Source organism: Solea senegalensis, linkage group LG1, assembly GCF_019176455.1.
Source record: "Solea senegalensis isolate Sse05_10M linkage group LG1, IFAPA_SoseM_1, whole genome shotgun sequence".
Classification (NCBI taxonomy): domain Eukaryota; kingdom Metazoa; phylum Chordata; class Actinopteri; order Pleuronectiformes; family Soleidae; genus Solea; species Solea senegalensis.
The window spans coordinates 23,468,281-23,483,551 of NC_058021.1; the positions used below are offsets into that span (position 1 = coordinate 23,468,281).

A 15,271-nucleotide genomic window follows, 5' to 3' on the forward strand; every position below is an offset into this window, starting at 1 on the left:
GAAAATGTTTGTTGGTTTTTGATGTGTGGACGTTTTGACGACAGTGAAAAAACAGGAAGTGTGTGATCGTATGACTTGTTTTTTTTGTTCATGTTTTTGCGATTTTTCTCAAACTCCATCAACAAGACTTTCTTTCTTTCTTTCTTTTTTTGGAGGAAAACTATGATGTGTTTTTTTGTGTACGATGAAAACTCTTGAGGTCGATATGCTGACCTGCCACCTTTTTGGACGTAAAAAAATAACATGGACGTTGATTTCCGAACTGTGAATGTGTGCATGTGTGGAATAAAAAAAAAAAGTACCACCGACAAATCCTGATGACGGAACCTCAGATTTGGACGGTAACAACTTTCTAAAGGGATTTTTGTCGCAGGGGCTGGCGTTTGCAGAAAAAAAGCTGAGCTGCGAGCGTTTTCACGGACTTGTTCGCGGAGCGTCACACTTCCTGCTTCAGCTCCGCCTCCTTCCTGTCTGCTCGTCTCGACAGTGCCATCATTGTTTTTGTTTGTTTTGTTTCCTCCAGGGTGGCGACTTGAAAAAGTGCGCCCCCTGGTGTTTTGTTCACCAACTGACTGGAACTTTTTAATCAACTCACTGTGGTTCAGCTCATTAACACGTGCTACGCTAACGGCTGCGGACAATCGTCGGAGTTTGGACACAAACGTTGTTTTTTGTTTGTTTTTCGCTAACGACACCTTTAACAGACGAGGAGTGGACGTTTGTTTGTTTTTGTTTGAGCAGGATTTTCTTCTTCCATGGAGACTGGAATCAAACGTTCATGTTGTCGTCATCTTACGATAATTTAAGTTACTGTGTTATGATGATGTAAAACTGTCTAATTTGGAGAGAATTAAAGAAATGTAGCTTACTGAAAAATAAAGATTTAGGCACTGTTGTTGTTGTTGTTGTTGTTCTTACGACCCTTTTACTCCATTGTTTGTTAAAATTGTCTTGCGTTTTTGAGACGTTAAAATTCAAATTTCATTTTGAACATTAGTTCAGTTTCCATTCAATCAAAAAACTTATTTTTATACGTATATAATAATACGTCCATCTTTTATTCAAAGCTTTTTTGGGCACTAAATAATTTGTATTTATTCTCCTGCTTTAAATCAGACAAATGTTAGTATGTTATAAATCTGCAGCCACTTTCAGACTCTAATGTTCCTGAAAATGTTTTCTAATCCATTTTTTATTCAAAATACGTCTGAAAAAAGGATTGTCATTCATGTCACTTTCATGCAATAAAAAGAAATGTCATTCATTCATGTCGTGTGAAGTTCTCAAAATCAGTCAACTAAATTAATATTAAAAGGATAAACAATGATTGTAACATCAGTGAACATTTTATTTAATCACATTCACTCTCATCCTTCACATTTTAATTTCACTTGAGAGTGTTTTAATTTCACTTTATTCCAGTGTTTCTCAGTCCTGATCCTTGAGGACTCTGTCCTCACAGATTTTTCATGGTTCTCTGCTCTAACTCACCTGATTCTTCCGTTCATCAGTTATCAGAATCAGAATCTTTTATTGTCATTGCACATGTACAACGAAATTATAGCAGCAACCGAGTGTCAAAGTACGTAAAAAATACAGGTAATAAAAAAAGGAACAATGTTCAGGGCAAAAGGATATAAAATAGATAAATAGATAGTATGTACAGTGTTTGTTACAGTATATGCATATTCTCCTTGGGTGGTGTGTGCGTGTCAGTCAGTGTGAGTGTGTGTGTGTCAGTGTTTGTTTGTGTTCAGTGATGGCCTGTGGGTAAAAGCTGTTTCTGAGTCTGTTTGTTCTAGTTTTGATGGACCTGTAGGGTCTGCCAGAGGGCAACAGGTCGAAGAGGTGATGTGCGGGGTGGGAACTGTCTTCTGTGATTGCCTCAGCTCTGGTGATGCAGCGGGAAGAGTAGATGTCTCTGAGGGAAGGGAGGGGGCATCCGAAGATCCTCTGTCCTGTCTTGAACACTTGCTGTAGCCTCTTCCTTTCCGCCTCGGTGCAGTGGGAGTACCACACCGTGATGCAGTAGGTTAAGATGCTCTCGATGGCAGAGTGGTAGAAGGCCACCAGCAGCTTCTGGCAGATGTTACTTTTCCTGAGCACTCCCAGGAAGTGCAGACGCTGTTGTGCCTTCTTGATGACAGCTGAGGTGTTAGCAGACCAGGAAAGGTTTGCAGAGATCACGGTGCCCAGGAAGGTGAAGGTGTGGGTCATCTCTACGCAGTCCTCGTGTATGTAGAGGGGAGGTGGCTCTGACCTGTGTTTCCTGAAGTCCAGGATGATTTCTTATGTCTTCGTGGTGTTCAGAGACAGGTTGTTTACTGAGCACCACTCAGACAGTTTCTGGACCTCGTCCCTGTAGGCAGACTCGTCTCCACCCGTGTTTAGTCCCACCACTGTCGTGTCGTCTGCGAAATTGATGATGGTATTACTTGAGTGGGTGGGTCTGCAGTCAGTGGTGTAGAGGGTGTAGAGCAGTGGATTCAGCACACACCCTTGTGGGGAGCCTGTGCTCAGTGTCCGGGTGGAGGAAAGGTGGTGACCCAGTTTGCTGGGTCACCACCTTTACAGTAACATACAGCGGCAGTTTATGCAGTTAGGTGCTGTCCCTATGCCCCTAACTGATTTTCACAGAGAGTGCAACACCGCTGATCGCCAGTGGCGAGCTGCATACACAGCTGCTGTATGTGACTGTATCAGACTGAGTCTGTGCTCCGGTCATGGAGGACGTACTGAACAAATACTTTTAATTAGGACGTGTCAGAATGGTCAGTTATGAGCTCTATGTGACCTTTTCTTGTGTGTGTGTGTTTGTACGTCAGTGAAATGCGTCTGATGTGAAGTGGTGCGAACACACGAGCACACAAACACATGTTTGCTGACTTTATCCGACACATTAGCTTCATATATAAAATCCTCTGAGGCTGGAAGTTTGTGTAAAACACTGTGCTCCACTGTGCAGCCACCAACAGCACACTTGTCCCTCCGTTGACATAATACCGCTCTTCCTCCCTCGCCTGCACTCTCGCAGGGACAAGGTGGAGCTAAGGTGGAGCTCTCTAAGTAAACTTACTGGTGGGCGGTAACATTCGCGGTGCAATGTGCATGCTGCCGTCATAAGCGCAGGGAATTCAACATGGAGTGTTTTATCGCCTATACTTACACTAAGGGGGACCACGAAAACATGACTAAGTATTTTTTTTCCACACTTTGGCGACTGGTAGGGCCTCCAGAGTCCCAAATATAAGTATTGAAATGGTTAAAAAGTGGATTTTGCATAATATGTCCCCTTTAAGGTTTGCCTTGTTAAAGTCACCTGCAACAATGTGTACTCCGTTGGGATGAGACTGCTGTTGTTTGTTAATAGTTAAAAAACAAACAAACATTAATTTAAATCAGTTGAATGTTTTCATGAAAAAAAGATCAGAAACAGCTGAGGATAAAACATTCTCTGGAAAGAAAAAACAAACTTTATAATTTAAAATTCTTATTTCTGTCAGAAGTTTTGAATTTTTTCTTATTGTATTTTTATTTAATCACATTCACTCATTCACCCTCATCCTCTTCATCAGTAAGTCAATTTTTGTGTGACTTTTTTCTAAATAAAATTTGAGTTGTGATGAAGGTGAATGACCACTAGATGGCAGCAGAGAAACGGCAGACAAACGTCAGTGACCTGTTCATTAATTATTATTATAAATAATTATGATAATTAGTCTGTTTTTCATGTTTTTATCTTTTCCACTTGTATTACTGTTGGTTATTAATTATTTTTATGACCTAAATTGTTGTTCTGTGTGTTTTTTTCGTATCATTTGACTTTATTTTAACGTTTTATAATTTTATATCAGAAATTCAGAACAAAGTGGACACATGTTTGGGGACATTGACGTCATCTTTATATACAACCATAAAAACACACATGTAAAAAAAATAAACGATAAAAGTAGTCATTTGTGCTGATTTTCAGACAGACAGCTGTTGGCGCCCCCTGGTGGTTATTCAAAATGACGACGACACCAAAACTCTCGTCTCCATCAAAGTTATTGTTTTTCGTTTTTTCTTTATTTTCTAATGTTTGAACTGTGAGTTGAATACAGTCTGACATCATTAAAGTTGAAAAACGGAAACATGAGTTTCACTTCAAAATAAAAGCACAAAAGCATTTCATGGAGGTTAAAAATATATATTTCTGACAAATCAACACGTTTTGTCTTAGTTTTTACTCAAAAACAGAGACTATATAATTACTAATCTCTCTAATTCATATTATTCATTTATTTTCAATTGATTGATGTGCAGCTCTAAAAAAGTTAATGAATGAATAAATTAATTAAAGATTTCTATAAAATAATAATAATATAATAATAACAATTCACCTGGATGGAAAAGTATTAAAAGTATAATTTCCCTATAAAATAATACAACTACTCTAAACAGAACAGGTACTATATTACTATAAACAATTTATAATATATTATATTGTGAACAAAAACCAAAAGGTCACCAAAAAATGACATGCACAGTTTGATATCCCTAAATTGTAATTTATTATATACAGTAAAAATAAAATAAGCCTTTGTCTTTGAGTGAACTTTGTGATTATTTTAATCGTTTTCTTTCTTTTATATATAATTTTGAGAGTGTTATGATGAATTAATTGTAAACATAGTCAGAACAGTGTTATTAATCATTTTAATTTGCTAAATCATGTTAAATTATTACATATATTTCAATTAATTAATAAATGAATAAAATAAATTGTCATTAAAAGATGTGGGAATTGTCCCTTTCAATTCCTAGTACCTTTTATTTTCCATTCATTTATTTATTGATGTGATTATTTTAAAAACAAACAAGTATTCAAACATTAATGTATATATTTTTTCACATTTAAAAGGATTGCAGTGCTCTTATTTTGAAAAAATGGCGGACCGGAACAGGAAGCGCCATGTTTAGAGCAGCTTGACGCAGCTTTGCGGAGGACGTGGAGCCGCTGCTCCACACACACACACACACTTACGGCGACACTTTGTCAGTCAGTCACTCACGCCGGGACTGACTTTGGATTTTTACCGGAGGGTTTTTCGGGGGGAAACTCTGGAGCGACGTTCGCGAGGAGACAGTACCGGAAAATAACTAGTTCAAACCCGGTTCTGACGGAGGAATGGCGGACCGGGACCCGGCGCCGCTTCCTGCGGAGGTTCGGGCCAAACTAGCCGAGCTGGAGCTGGAGTTATCCGAGGGTGAGTAGCTGAAGCTGGGACGCTGTTCTCAGATCTGCCGCCGCCGCTATTACCGCTGCTACAGCCGCTGTTGCTGCGGGGTTTGAGTCGCTGCTGCTTGGTGTGAAAGTGAGAGGAAGAACCGGGTCAGAGTTAGAGCCGAGTAATGAGGACACACACACAGACACACAGTTCAGGTTCATATTACATCAGTACTTTAGTTTGTGCGGCTGTGATTTCACTGTTGATAAGTTTTCAGCAGTTATTTGGTTGTAGTTGTGAGGTCACTGTGGTTGATGGGTGAAGTTGTGGTAGTTTTGTGGTGTTGTACTGTTATGGTTGTGTTTTTGTGGTAGTATTGTTGTGTAGTTGTAGTACTTTGGTGTAGTTGTGGTAGTATTGTTGTGGTAGTACGTTGGTGTAGTTGTGGTAGTATTGTTGAGGTAGTACTTTGGTGTAGTTGTGGTAGTTTTTTGTGTAGTTGTGTGTTTTATGGTAGTATTTGGTTTCAGTGTCACTGTGATTATTGTGTTGTTGCGTTGTCACTGTGGTTATTGTGTTGTTGCAGTGGTGCTGTGGTTATTGTGTTGTTGTGGTAGGGCTGTGGTTATTGTGTTGATGTTGCGGTGTCACTGTGGTTATGTTGTTGGTGTCACTGTGGTTGTGTGTCCGGTGGTGGTTATTGTGTTGTTGTTGCGTGTCACTGTGGTTATTGTGTTGTTGTTGGGGTGTCACTGTGGTTATTGTGCTGTTGCAGTGGTGCTGTGGTTATTGTGTTGTTGTTGTGATGCTTTTGTTATTGTGGTGCTGTGGTTATTGTGTTGTTGTTGTGTTGCTGTGGTTATTGTTGATGTTGTGTTGCTGTGGTTATTGTGTTGTTGGTGCTGTGGATATTGTTGTTGTTGTGGTACTGTGGTTATTGTGTTGTTGTGGTTATTGTGTTGTTGTGGTGGTGCTGTGGTTATTGTGTTGTTGTTGGGTGGTGCTTTTGTTATTGTGATGCTTTTGTTATTGTGTTGTTGTGTGTGGTGCTGTGGGTATTGTGTTGTTGTTGTTGTGGTGCTGTGGTTATTGTGTTTGTTGGTGCTGTGGTCATTGTGTTGTTGTTACAGTGGGGCTGTGGTTATTGTGTTGTTGCGGTGGTGCTGTGGTTATTGTGTTGTTGTTGCGGTGGTGCTGTTGTGTTGCTTGGTTGTTATTGCGTTGTCTCAATTGTCGTATTGTGCAGTTTTATTGTGTTGTTTTTTGATGATACATTTGGTGTTGTAGTTAGGAAGTCACTATTGTGTTGTTGTTTTGCTGTGATTGTTGTCGTCAGTCAGAAATGATCAGTTTCGTTATTGATTCTCATCAACTGTTTGATCTTTGTAGCAACAAACATTAAATATGATCAGAGAGAGAAAAAGACGCAGAGAGAGAGCGAGACAGAGAGAGAAAGACACAGAGACAGAGAGAAGGAGAAAGACAGAGAGAGAAAGACAGAGAGAGAGAAAGACACAGAGAGAGAGACAGAGAGAGGGAGAGACACAGAGAAAGAGACGAGTGTGTCAGTGAGACATTGTTGTCGTGGTGAAGAAGTCGTTTTCGGAAAATCCCGTCGAGCAGAGAGAGAGGGTGAGTGAGCAGCTGTTCACATGACTCTGTCTGTCTCTCTCTGTCTCTCTCTTTCTCTCTCTTCAGACACATGAATGATTCTCATTATATTACAGTTGTTTTCCATAACATCAGTGCATTCATGTGTTCATACATCAGTGAAACAATCACAGGTTCATTTAAATGTCTCTGCTGCCCCCTACTGTCTGTTAGAGGACAACCAGGGACAGACGCTGACCGTAGAGGGTGCTAACACAGGCACTAACACTGGTGCTAGCACATGCGCTAACACAGGCCCTAACGCAGACACTCATACAGACACTAACACGGGTGCTAATACAGATGTCAGAGTGTCTCTACGTTTTACGTTTTAAAGAAGATATTTAATTATTGTATTGTGGAGGGTGTGCGGTGGTGATAGTGGGCAGAGCTACAGACATAAACATAAACAGAGTTTGTGTTAAAACAGAAACGATTCATAAACTGTGACGTCAGTGTTTGACTTTAAATATGTTTTATAATACAGTCATTTTCACAGATCGTCCCTTTAGGCCTCTTCTTCTACTTCTTGATGTTATTGCCTTTTTTCTTGCTCTTGTCTTTCTTCTTGTCCGCCTCCTCCTCGTCTTTCTTCTTCTTCAGACTGACTCTGAGTCTGGAGACAATCACAGTGTCATATTTCAGCTGCTGCTGACTTTCCTCTGTTTCTACTGCAGCTCCACCATGTATGGAGAGAGAGAGAGAGAGAGTAATTTTTAACAGCTGAGCGCAAAAGCACACATTGCATTTTAATTTGAGTGTTTCCACTGTGTGTGTGTGTGTGTTACAATACATTACATGTCATTTAGCAGACGCTTTTATCCAAAGTGACTTACAATAAGTGCATTTAAACATTTGGGTACAAACAAGAGCTAGAAGTAAGTGCTTCAAGTAAGCCAAAATGTAAAGTGCTAGTCATAAGTGCAACGTACAAGTAAGTGCTCGGCTTTTCTTTTTTTTTGTCGCTGTCGTCGTCTTAGTCGAGGTAGAGTCGAACGAGATGTGTTTTTAGTCGACAGTGGAAGATGTGGAGGCTTTCCGCTGTCCGGATGTCGATGGGGAGTTCGTTCCACCATTTGGGAGCTAGGACAGTGAACAGTCTATGTACCAAAAACTGGCACCGGTAGTATAGTAATCCACGGTAGTACCGTCGTGTAGAATTTCTAGTATAGTTGGAACCGTTTCGATTTGGCACGAAGGGTACCGTGGGTATCATGCAACTCTAGTTGAAGACCAGTCAAGCTGCTGCATTCTGGATGAGTTGCAGAGGTCGTATGGCACACGTAGGGAGACCAGCCAGGAGGGAATTGCAGTAATCCAAACGTGAGATGACAAGAGCCTGGACCAGAACCTGTGCCGCCTTCTGGGTTAGAAGAGGCCGTATCCTTGTGATGTTGTGCAACATGCATCTGCAAGATCGAGCTGTTGCAGCAATGTTGGCAGTGAGGGAGAGATGGGTTCCTTGCAGTATGAGAAGGAGCTACCACAGAGTTGTCGAGGGTGATGGTCAGGTCTGTGGTGGTAGAGCCCTTTCCTGGGAGAAAAAGAAACTCGGTCTTGTCGAGATTGAGTTTCAGGTGATGGTCAGACATCCACTGAGAGATGTCGGTCAGACAAGTGGAGATCCGTTCTGCTACATGTGTTTCAGAGCGGGGAAAAGAGAAAATTAGTTGGGTGTCATCGGTGTAGCTGTGATAGGAAAAACCATGAGAGTGAATAACAGAACAGTTGGTGCATAGAGAGAAGAGGAGAGGGCCCAGGACAGAACCCTGAGGGACCCCAGTAGTTAGAGGACAGGGTTCCGACACAGATCCTCTCCGGTTTACTCTGTATGTTCGGTCTTGAAGATAGGATGAGAGTAGGGTAAGTGTAGAAGTAAGGATCTGGTGGTTAACTGTGTCAAACACTGCAGAAAAGAGGATGAGCACAGAGGAGAGAGAGCCAGCCCTGGCAGTGTGGAGTTGCTCAGTGACAGTGTGTTGTTGCAGTAAGTGTGTGCGTATGTGTTTGCAGTATGTGTGTGTTGTTGCAGTATGTGTGTGTGTGTCACTGTGTAACAGGGTCAGATTCCCTCACTGCATTATTTAAAAACTCTGATGATGCAGTAAATGTTTTTATTTGACCTCATTTATAAAATGACCACACATTGTCATCATCTCTCACTCTCTCTCTCTCAGTTCTAATGTCTTATTTTGTAAAATTTGGCTTTTAAAATTCTTTATTCCAATTTATTTCATTGACACAAAGTGACCACATGAGGCAGCAGAGGACCAGCGGCTCCTGTGTCCCTGTGAGCTAAAATCACTCTTTCTCTATGGACTTTGGTGTGGGGAGACACACACACACAAAAATCTGTAATATAAGAGTCAGTCAGTCATCATCTAACCGCTTTATCCTCCACCAGAGGGTCGCGGGGGGTGCTGTGCCAATCTCAGGTACATCGGGCGTTAGGCGGGGTACACCCTGGACAGTTCGCCAGTCCATCGCAGGGCCACACACAGCTAGAGACAAACAACCATTCACTCTCACACTCACTCCTACGGTCAATTTAGAGTGTTCAATTCACCTAATCCCCACATTGCATGTTTTTGTACTGTGGGAGGAAGCCGGAGAACCCGGAGAGAACCCACGCAAACACGGAGAGAACATGCAAACTCCATGCAGAAAGGCCCTTGTTCCAACCGGGGCTCGAACCCGGGTCTTCTCGCTGCAAGGCGAGAGTGCTAACCACTACATCACCGTGTGGCCCGTAATATAAGAGTAATTAATCATTTTTATTACATTCATATTTTGGTCCTAAACCATAAATATTTCAGTTTCCTGTCGTTGAGGAGTAGAAAAATGAAGAATCTGAAATCACGGAAACAATCAAAGCGATTATCATACGAGAGATGGAAGAGGAATGATTGTTGCAGCTTTGTGTGTGTGCGTTTGTGTTCCTCCTGCATCGTAACATCTCACCTTTAGAGCGACAGTTGCCATAGAGACGCTGTTCTCTGTCTCTGTCTCAGTCATCCTTCCTGAGAGATGACGACCTGTGGGGATGTTCACAGGGTTTTTGTTCTTCTGCCGAGTGTGTGACAGTCTCACACACACACATAGCAGAAGGACCATAAATCCATATTTGATCTCCTGCGAGCATTTATTGATGTGAGGCTGGAGTTTTGCAGTCACTTGGCGTAAAACGTTGTCCTCACTTGAACTTGGCTGCAGTCATTTCAGACGTGTGTGACGTAATGTCCTCAAAAATTACCGCAAATCCATGGATATAAGAATAATCTGAAGGATAACAATAGATTCCTCCGTTTTGGCCCCTGCCATTCATGGCTCTGGCCCTAAGCTGAAGTGGTTTTATAAGAGCTACTACTAAAATAAAATACAAAAAAGTATTAATATATAATGTTTTTCCAGCTGTTGTTATGTAAAGGTGACATTTCTTGCCCCCAGGAACAAATTAGTAAGCTTGTGTGTAGCATAGCCATTTTAGGCTCATTTAAAGAACTGAGATGAAAGTTCTACAATTTTTCCAAAAAAATAACATCCTTATAATAAAAAAACAGACTGGCAGAAAATGAGTTAAATGTATGTTTTAAAGTGCATTAATGTTAACTGACACACACACACACACACACACACACACAGTATTGGATTGATGAAGTTTAGACTAAACAGATACAACATGAACTGCATGGAACAACAAAATGTCCCCCCTTTTAACCCGTCTTCACGCCCGCCCACTTAACCCACGCTGTCACTCTGTGTGAGAGACACGAGGCTTCAGGAGACGCTGGTGTACATTCATATGCGTTCACCCTGCAGAACAACATTAATGTGAACGGGCTGAGGGCGTGTTTGTTTTTAGGACACGCCCATGTCCAGACGTCAGAGAAAAACGCAGGTTTCAGTTTTTTATCTGGAAGAAAATATCAGCTCTTTTTTATTTTATGTCTCATTTACATTTGAGTTTTTTCACATCTTTATCTCACGTTAGACACACTTTTATAACAGGAAACACCAGAAATCATTCATTCATTTCAAGCTGTTTCAAAGACATGATACATGTATATATACGTATGTGCATATAAACTAGATTTTTATCATTTCCGATCCATTAATTTTGACTGATATAGATGATCATATAGGCTCCTCCCTAACAATGACATCATAATTTTCCTGAAGCAGCTTATTGGTCGTAAACACGTAAATGTAGTGGCGTTTTTGTTTTTGTTTTTTTTTACTGAAGCACAGTTTTAAAAAAAAAGTTCAGGGTTCACAAAAAAAAACACAGTTTCCACTTCTGCAGATTCTATTAAGCTCTGGAGGAGATTAGAACACATCATCTTCATCGTCTTATTGTACTTTGTACTTATTGTCACTAAAAGCTTCATGTCGTGTAATGTAATCGTCATCATCACAGTAGAGTCCAGGCTGCTGGAGGTCACAGAGGTCACAGAGGAGTCAGAAGAAACACGAGGAGCAGGAAACAAATATTTGTGTCAGAGGAAAAGAAAGAAAACGTGTGTTTTACCATCACTTTCATTTATGTTTCTCAGCGGACGAGCAGAGGAGTATTTTCACGTTATTTTCACCCCATGAGACCTCTCTGTCAGAGCTCCTCCTCCTCCTCGATTCACGCCAGCTTTGACTACAGGAGGGAAACGACAGCAAGGGAAGAAAACAGGCTGAAAGTGTCTGTCTAAGCGGCGTAGTGATGCAATCTGGCTGAAACATCTCCCTCCTCCCCCCTCCTCTTCACCCACCTCCTCTAATCCTGCCCGCTCCAGCGATGACATCACCTCCCCGGGAAGAAGAAGCATCATCATGGCAGACGGCTGCGTGTGGCAGCAACAACAGAGGGAAGAATTTTCTCCTCCTCATCATCAGTGACTTCACATGTTTGTGTTTGTGGAAAACACACGTCATGACATCTGCACGAGAGGGAGAGAAAAACCTGCTGCTGATCACCGTGTTTGATTTTCATTGTGTGTCAAACAAACGATAAAGTACAAAAAATGCGACGAAAGAATGACAAAACGATACAAGAAACGTGAAAATTTGGTTTTGCTTTGCACGTTTTTTGGTCCAGAAATTGTCAGAAAAATGTCCAATCATATCACTTTTTCCAACTCCGATACAGTAATTCTTAAACGCTCTTAATCTGCAACACTTTTAACGAAACATTTGTGCTGAGGCGTTTACCACCGACAGACATTCGACAATAGTATCTACACCGATATCAGTGCGATACAGTCATTTACGAAGCTGATATCCACACAGTCATTTGAATGACAGACAGATCAAACGTGACTCAGTTAAAATGTCGCTGAAGCAGGAGGTGGAAAATGAAAACTCCGAACGAGGGGAGGTCGTCGTCGACTGAGCAGAACAAACGGCACATCCTCTCACGTCAGGAAGAAGAGGAGGATAAAGACCGTGTGTGAGGAGAACTTTCTCTAAATATGTGAAGCAGGGACTCATAAAATTACATTACATTACATGTCATTTAGCAGACGCTTTTATCCAGAGCGACTTACAATGGAATTGTGTACAATCCGCCAGGGGTGGAGTCGAACTTGCGACCATTGTGATCATGATGTCTTTCGCACACAGGGTACTGGTCTTAACCACTGCGCCACTCCACCCCGAAGCTACGTTAGCTCAAATCGTCAAATGACGTCTTTAAGAACATGATCACGTCTTTATCTCACTGTCTGTAAACCACTCACTCTCCCACACCAAACCCCATAGAGAAAATCACTGATTTTAGCTGGCGGGGACACAGGAGCTGCTGGTCCTCTGCTGCCTCGTGTAGTCATTTTGTGTCACTGAGGTCAATCTGAACAAAGGATTTCAAACACTGAAGTGACAAAATAAGACATTTGAACTTAGTGATGGAGGCAACTCCTGTGTGCTGTGATGTTAAAATCATTGATTTTCTCTATGGACTTTGGTGTGAGAGAGTTTGAACAGACTTTACACAATATCTTTAAATGTTAGTATGTTAGGTTGAATAAATGGTGGTTTATTGGGTCCATGGTGTCATCTTTTGTTGTCTCTTGTCGTGTCAGAGTCTCTCTCGTTTCTCTGCAGGTGAACACTTGTCACATTCGTCTGTCTTTGCTCTGTGTGAAAACATTGTTGCTGCTCAGTGACGTCTCACTCGCTCTGTGACACAGTGTGAGCAGGAGACTTTTTTCCCTGTGACCTCAAACGTTGTTGTTTCTTCTTCTTTAGGCTTCAGATGCCGTGAGTAAACAGAGCGGAGCCTAGAGCAACACACTGACAACCACCCTGCTCGCCTTCTGTAAACACTTCACACAGTGCCGTCAGTTAAGTTGACAAACTGGGGCTCCCTTCAAAGAGTGACTGTGTTGGAACATTGTTGCTAGGCAACAGTGACACCAGTTATCCACGCACTGAAGGTGAACATGAGAAAGAAAAATAGATAAATGAAACAAATCTGAACTCACGTTTACATTGTAGTCTCACATTTATGTTGTAGTCTCACATTTATGTTGTAATCTCAAATTTACGTTGTTGTCTCACATTTACATTGTACTCTCAATTTCACGTTGTAGTCTCACATTTACATTGTACTTTCACATTTACGTTATAGTCTCACATTTACATTGTACTTTCACATTTACGTTATAGTCTCACATTTACATTGTACTTTCACATTTACGTTATAGTCTCACATTTACATTGTACTTCTCACATTTCACGTCTCACATTTATTGTAGTCTCACATTTACAGTTCGTCTACGTTGTAGTCTCACATTTACATTGTAGTCTCACATTTACGTTGTAGTCTCGCATTTACGTTGTAGTCTCACATTTACGTTTTAGTCTCACATTTACGTTGTAGTCTCACGTTGACGGTTTAGTCAGAGATGTTGTAAGATTTTCAGCCTGTGGGTCACAAGAGGAGGCAACACACTCACACACACATACACACACACACACAGTGATGAATTCCATGTGTGTGTCACAAAGTGGAGAATGTGGAATGTGTTTAAAATGGTCCCCGTGCTTGAAGACATTCTTTAAACTGGTTTGAAACACTTTGGAAATCACAACATCGTAATTTCTCTTCTTTTTTTTCTTTTTGGAGACGGTAATAAACGCTCTGTGCTGTGAACGTTAACAACGTCTCAGTCTGCTGGACACCGTCTGTCCCGGTGATAAACTCGGCCTGGTGCATTACTGCATTTACTGCGACACAGACAGAGTTTCATTCAGAACACACGCACAAAAACACACACACACTTCTGCAGAAAATAATAACATTAAAGTGCTGGAAACTGATGTTTTGAGTGAAGTTGAAAAGAACCAGGAAAGATCTGCACACTGTGACTTTGAGGAGAAAAAGTCAAATACAAATATAATTCTCTCCTTAATTTGGAGTGAGATAGATTAAACTTTGTGTTACTTTGTAAACCACTCACTCTCCCACACCAAAGTCCAGAGAGAAAATCTGGGATTTTAGCTGGTGTTTAATCAGCAGGAGTGAAACTGAAGCATAAGGATCCAAACCTGAGACCTGTTGTTGTTTACACTGGTGCAGCTGCTGACTGACCTCTGCTCATGACAAACAGAACATTAACCCCTCTCACAACACCTGAGCGCTCTTTCTGTCATCATTGTAAAAATGTGATTAAATATTTCAACATGTTTGTATGAGCAACTCATTTTGCGTAGCAATTGTAAAAATAATACAAAATGTAGCAAAAAATGTACTTTAAGTACCAAAAATCCCTTATGTGCCGTCAAAAAAATTACTTTCATGATTAAGACAATTAAAGTTAAAATATTGGAAATATGTTATTGTTACTCCTTCTGAACGTTGTTTTTGTCTGAACTTCATTTGCATGATTTGATGGTTGACTCAGAGACGAGTTCTTCTCGTTCATCAGTCAACAACAAAGAAAGTGTCTTATGACTGAAGGGTCACAGGTTCAATCTCCTGTCTGTCGTTCAAGTTTTTTTATATTTGATGACTTTTGAGACAAAGTGTCAGGTTTATTAAGTGATAATGTGACGACTATCGACCTTTGACCCCGTGGCATCTGTTCATTTGCATACGACTCATGTGAGTGAGTGTATATATACTGTATATACAGGGGTGGACTGGCCATCCGGTGGACTGATCGTTTTTGGGCCAGCTGAGGGACGACGTTTTTTTAAAATTATTTTTTCGCTGCGCCTTGTCTTGAAAACTACGGTAACTCTCCCAGGCCGGCCAGGGACATGTCCTGGGCTCGGGAGAGTTACCGTAGTTACCGAGACAAGGCGCAGGCACTGCACCGCACTGCAAAACAAAGATAAACAGCGGCCGTATAACACAGTGTGCAGACACAACGCAACGTGTTGACGTGACAATTGATTGTCACTTGTCACTATTCAGCTGG

At 41.2% G+C, this 15,271-nt stretch overlaps 1 protein-coding gene across 2 annotated transcripts in view; it reads left to right on the plus strand.

The window, feature by feature from the left end:
* The first annotated feature begins 4,986 nt into the window (after positions 1-4,986).
* The window catches only part of LOC122767168 (disco-interacting protein 2 homolog C), an 89,214-nt gene continuing 78,929 nt past the window's right edge, over positions 4,987-15,271 (plus strand). For both annotated transcript variants that reach the window (XM_044022560.1, XM_044022567.1), the window contains exon 1: positions 4,987-5,249. In XM_044022560.1, the coding sequence (XP_043878495.1) occupies positions 5,171-5,249 (79 nt within the window). In that variant the 5' untranslated portion in view covers positions 4,987-5,170. The remainder of the gene's footprint in view (positions 5,250-15,271) is intronic.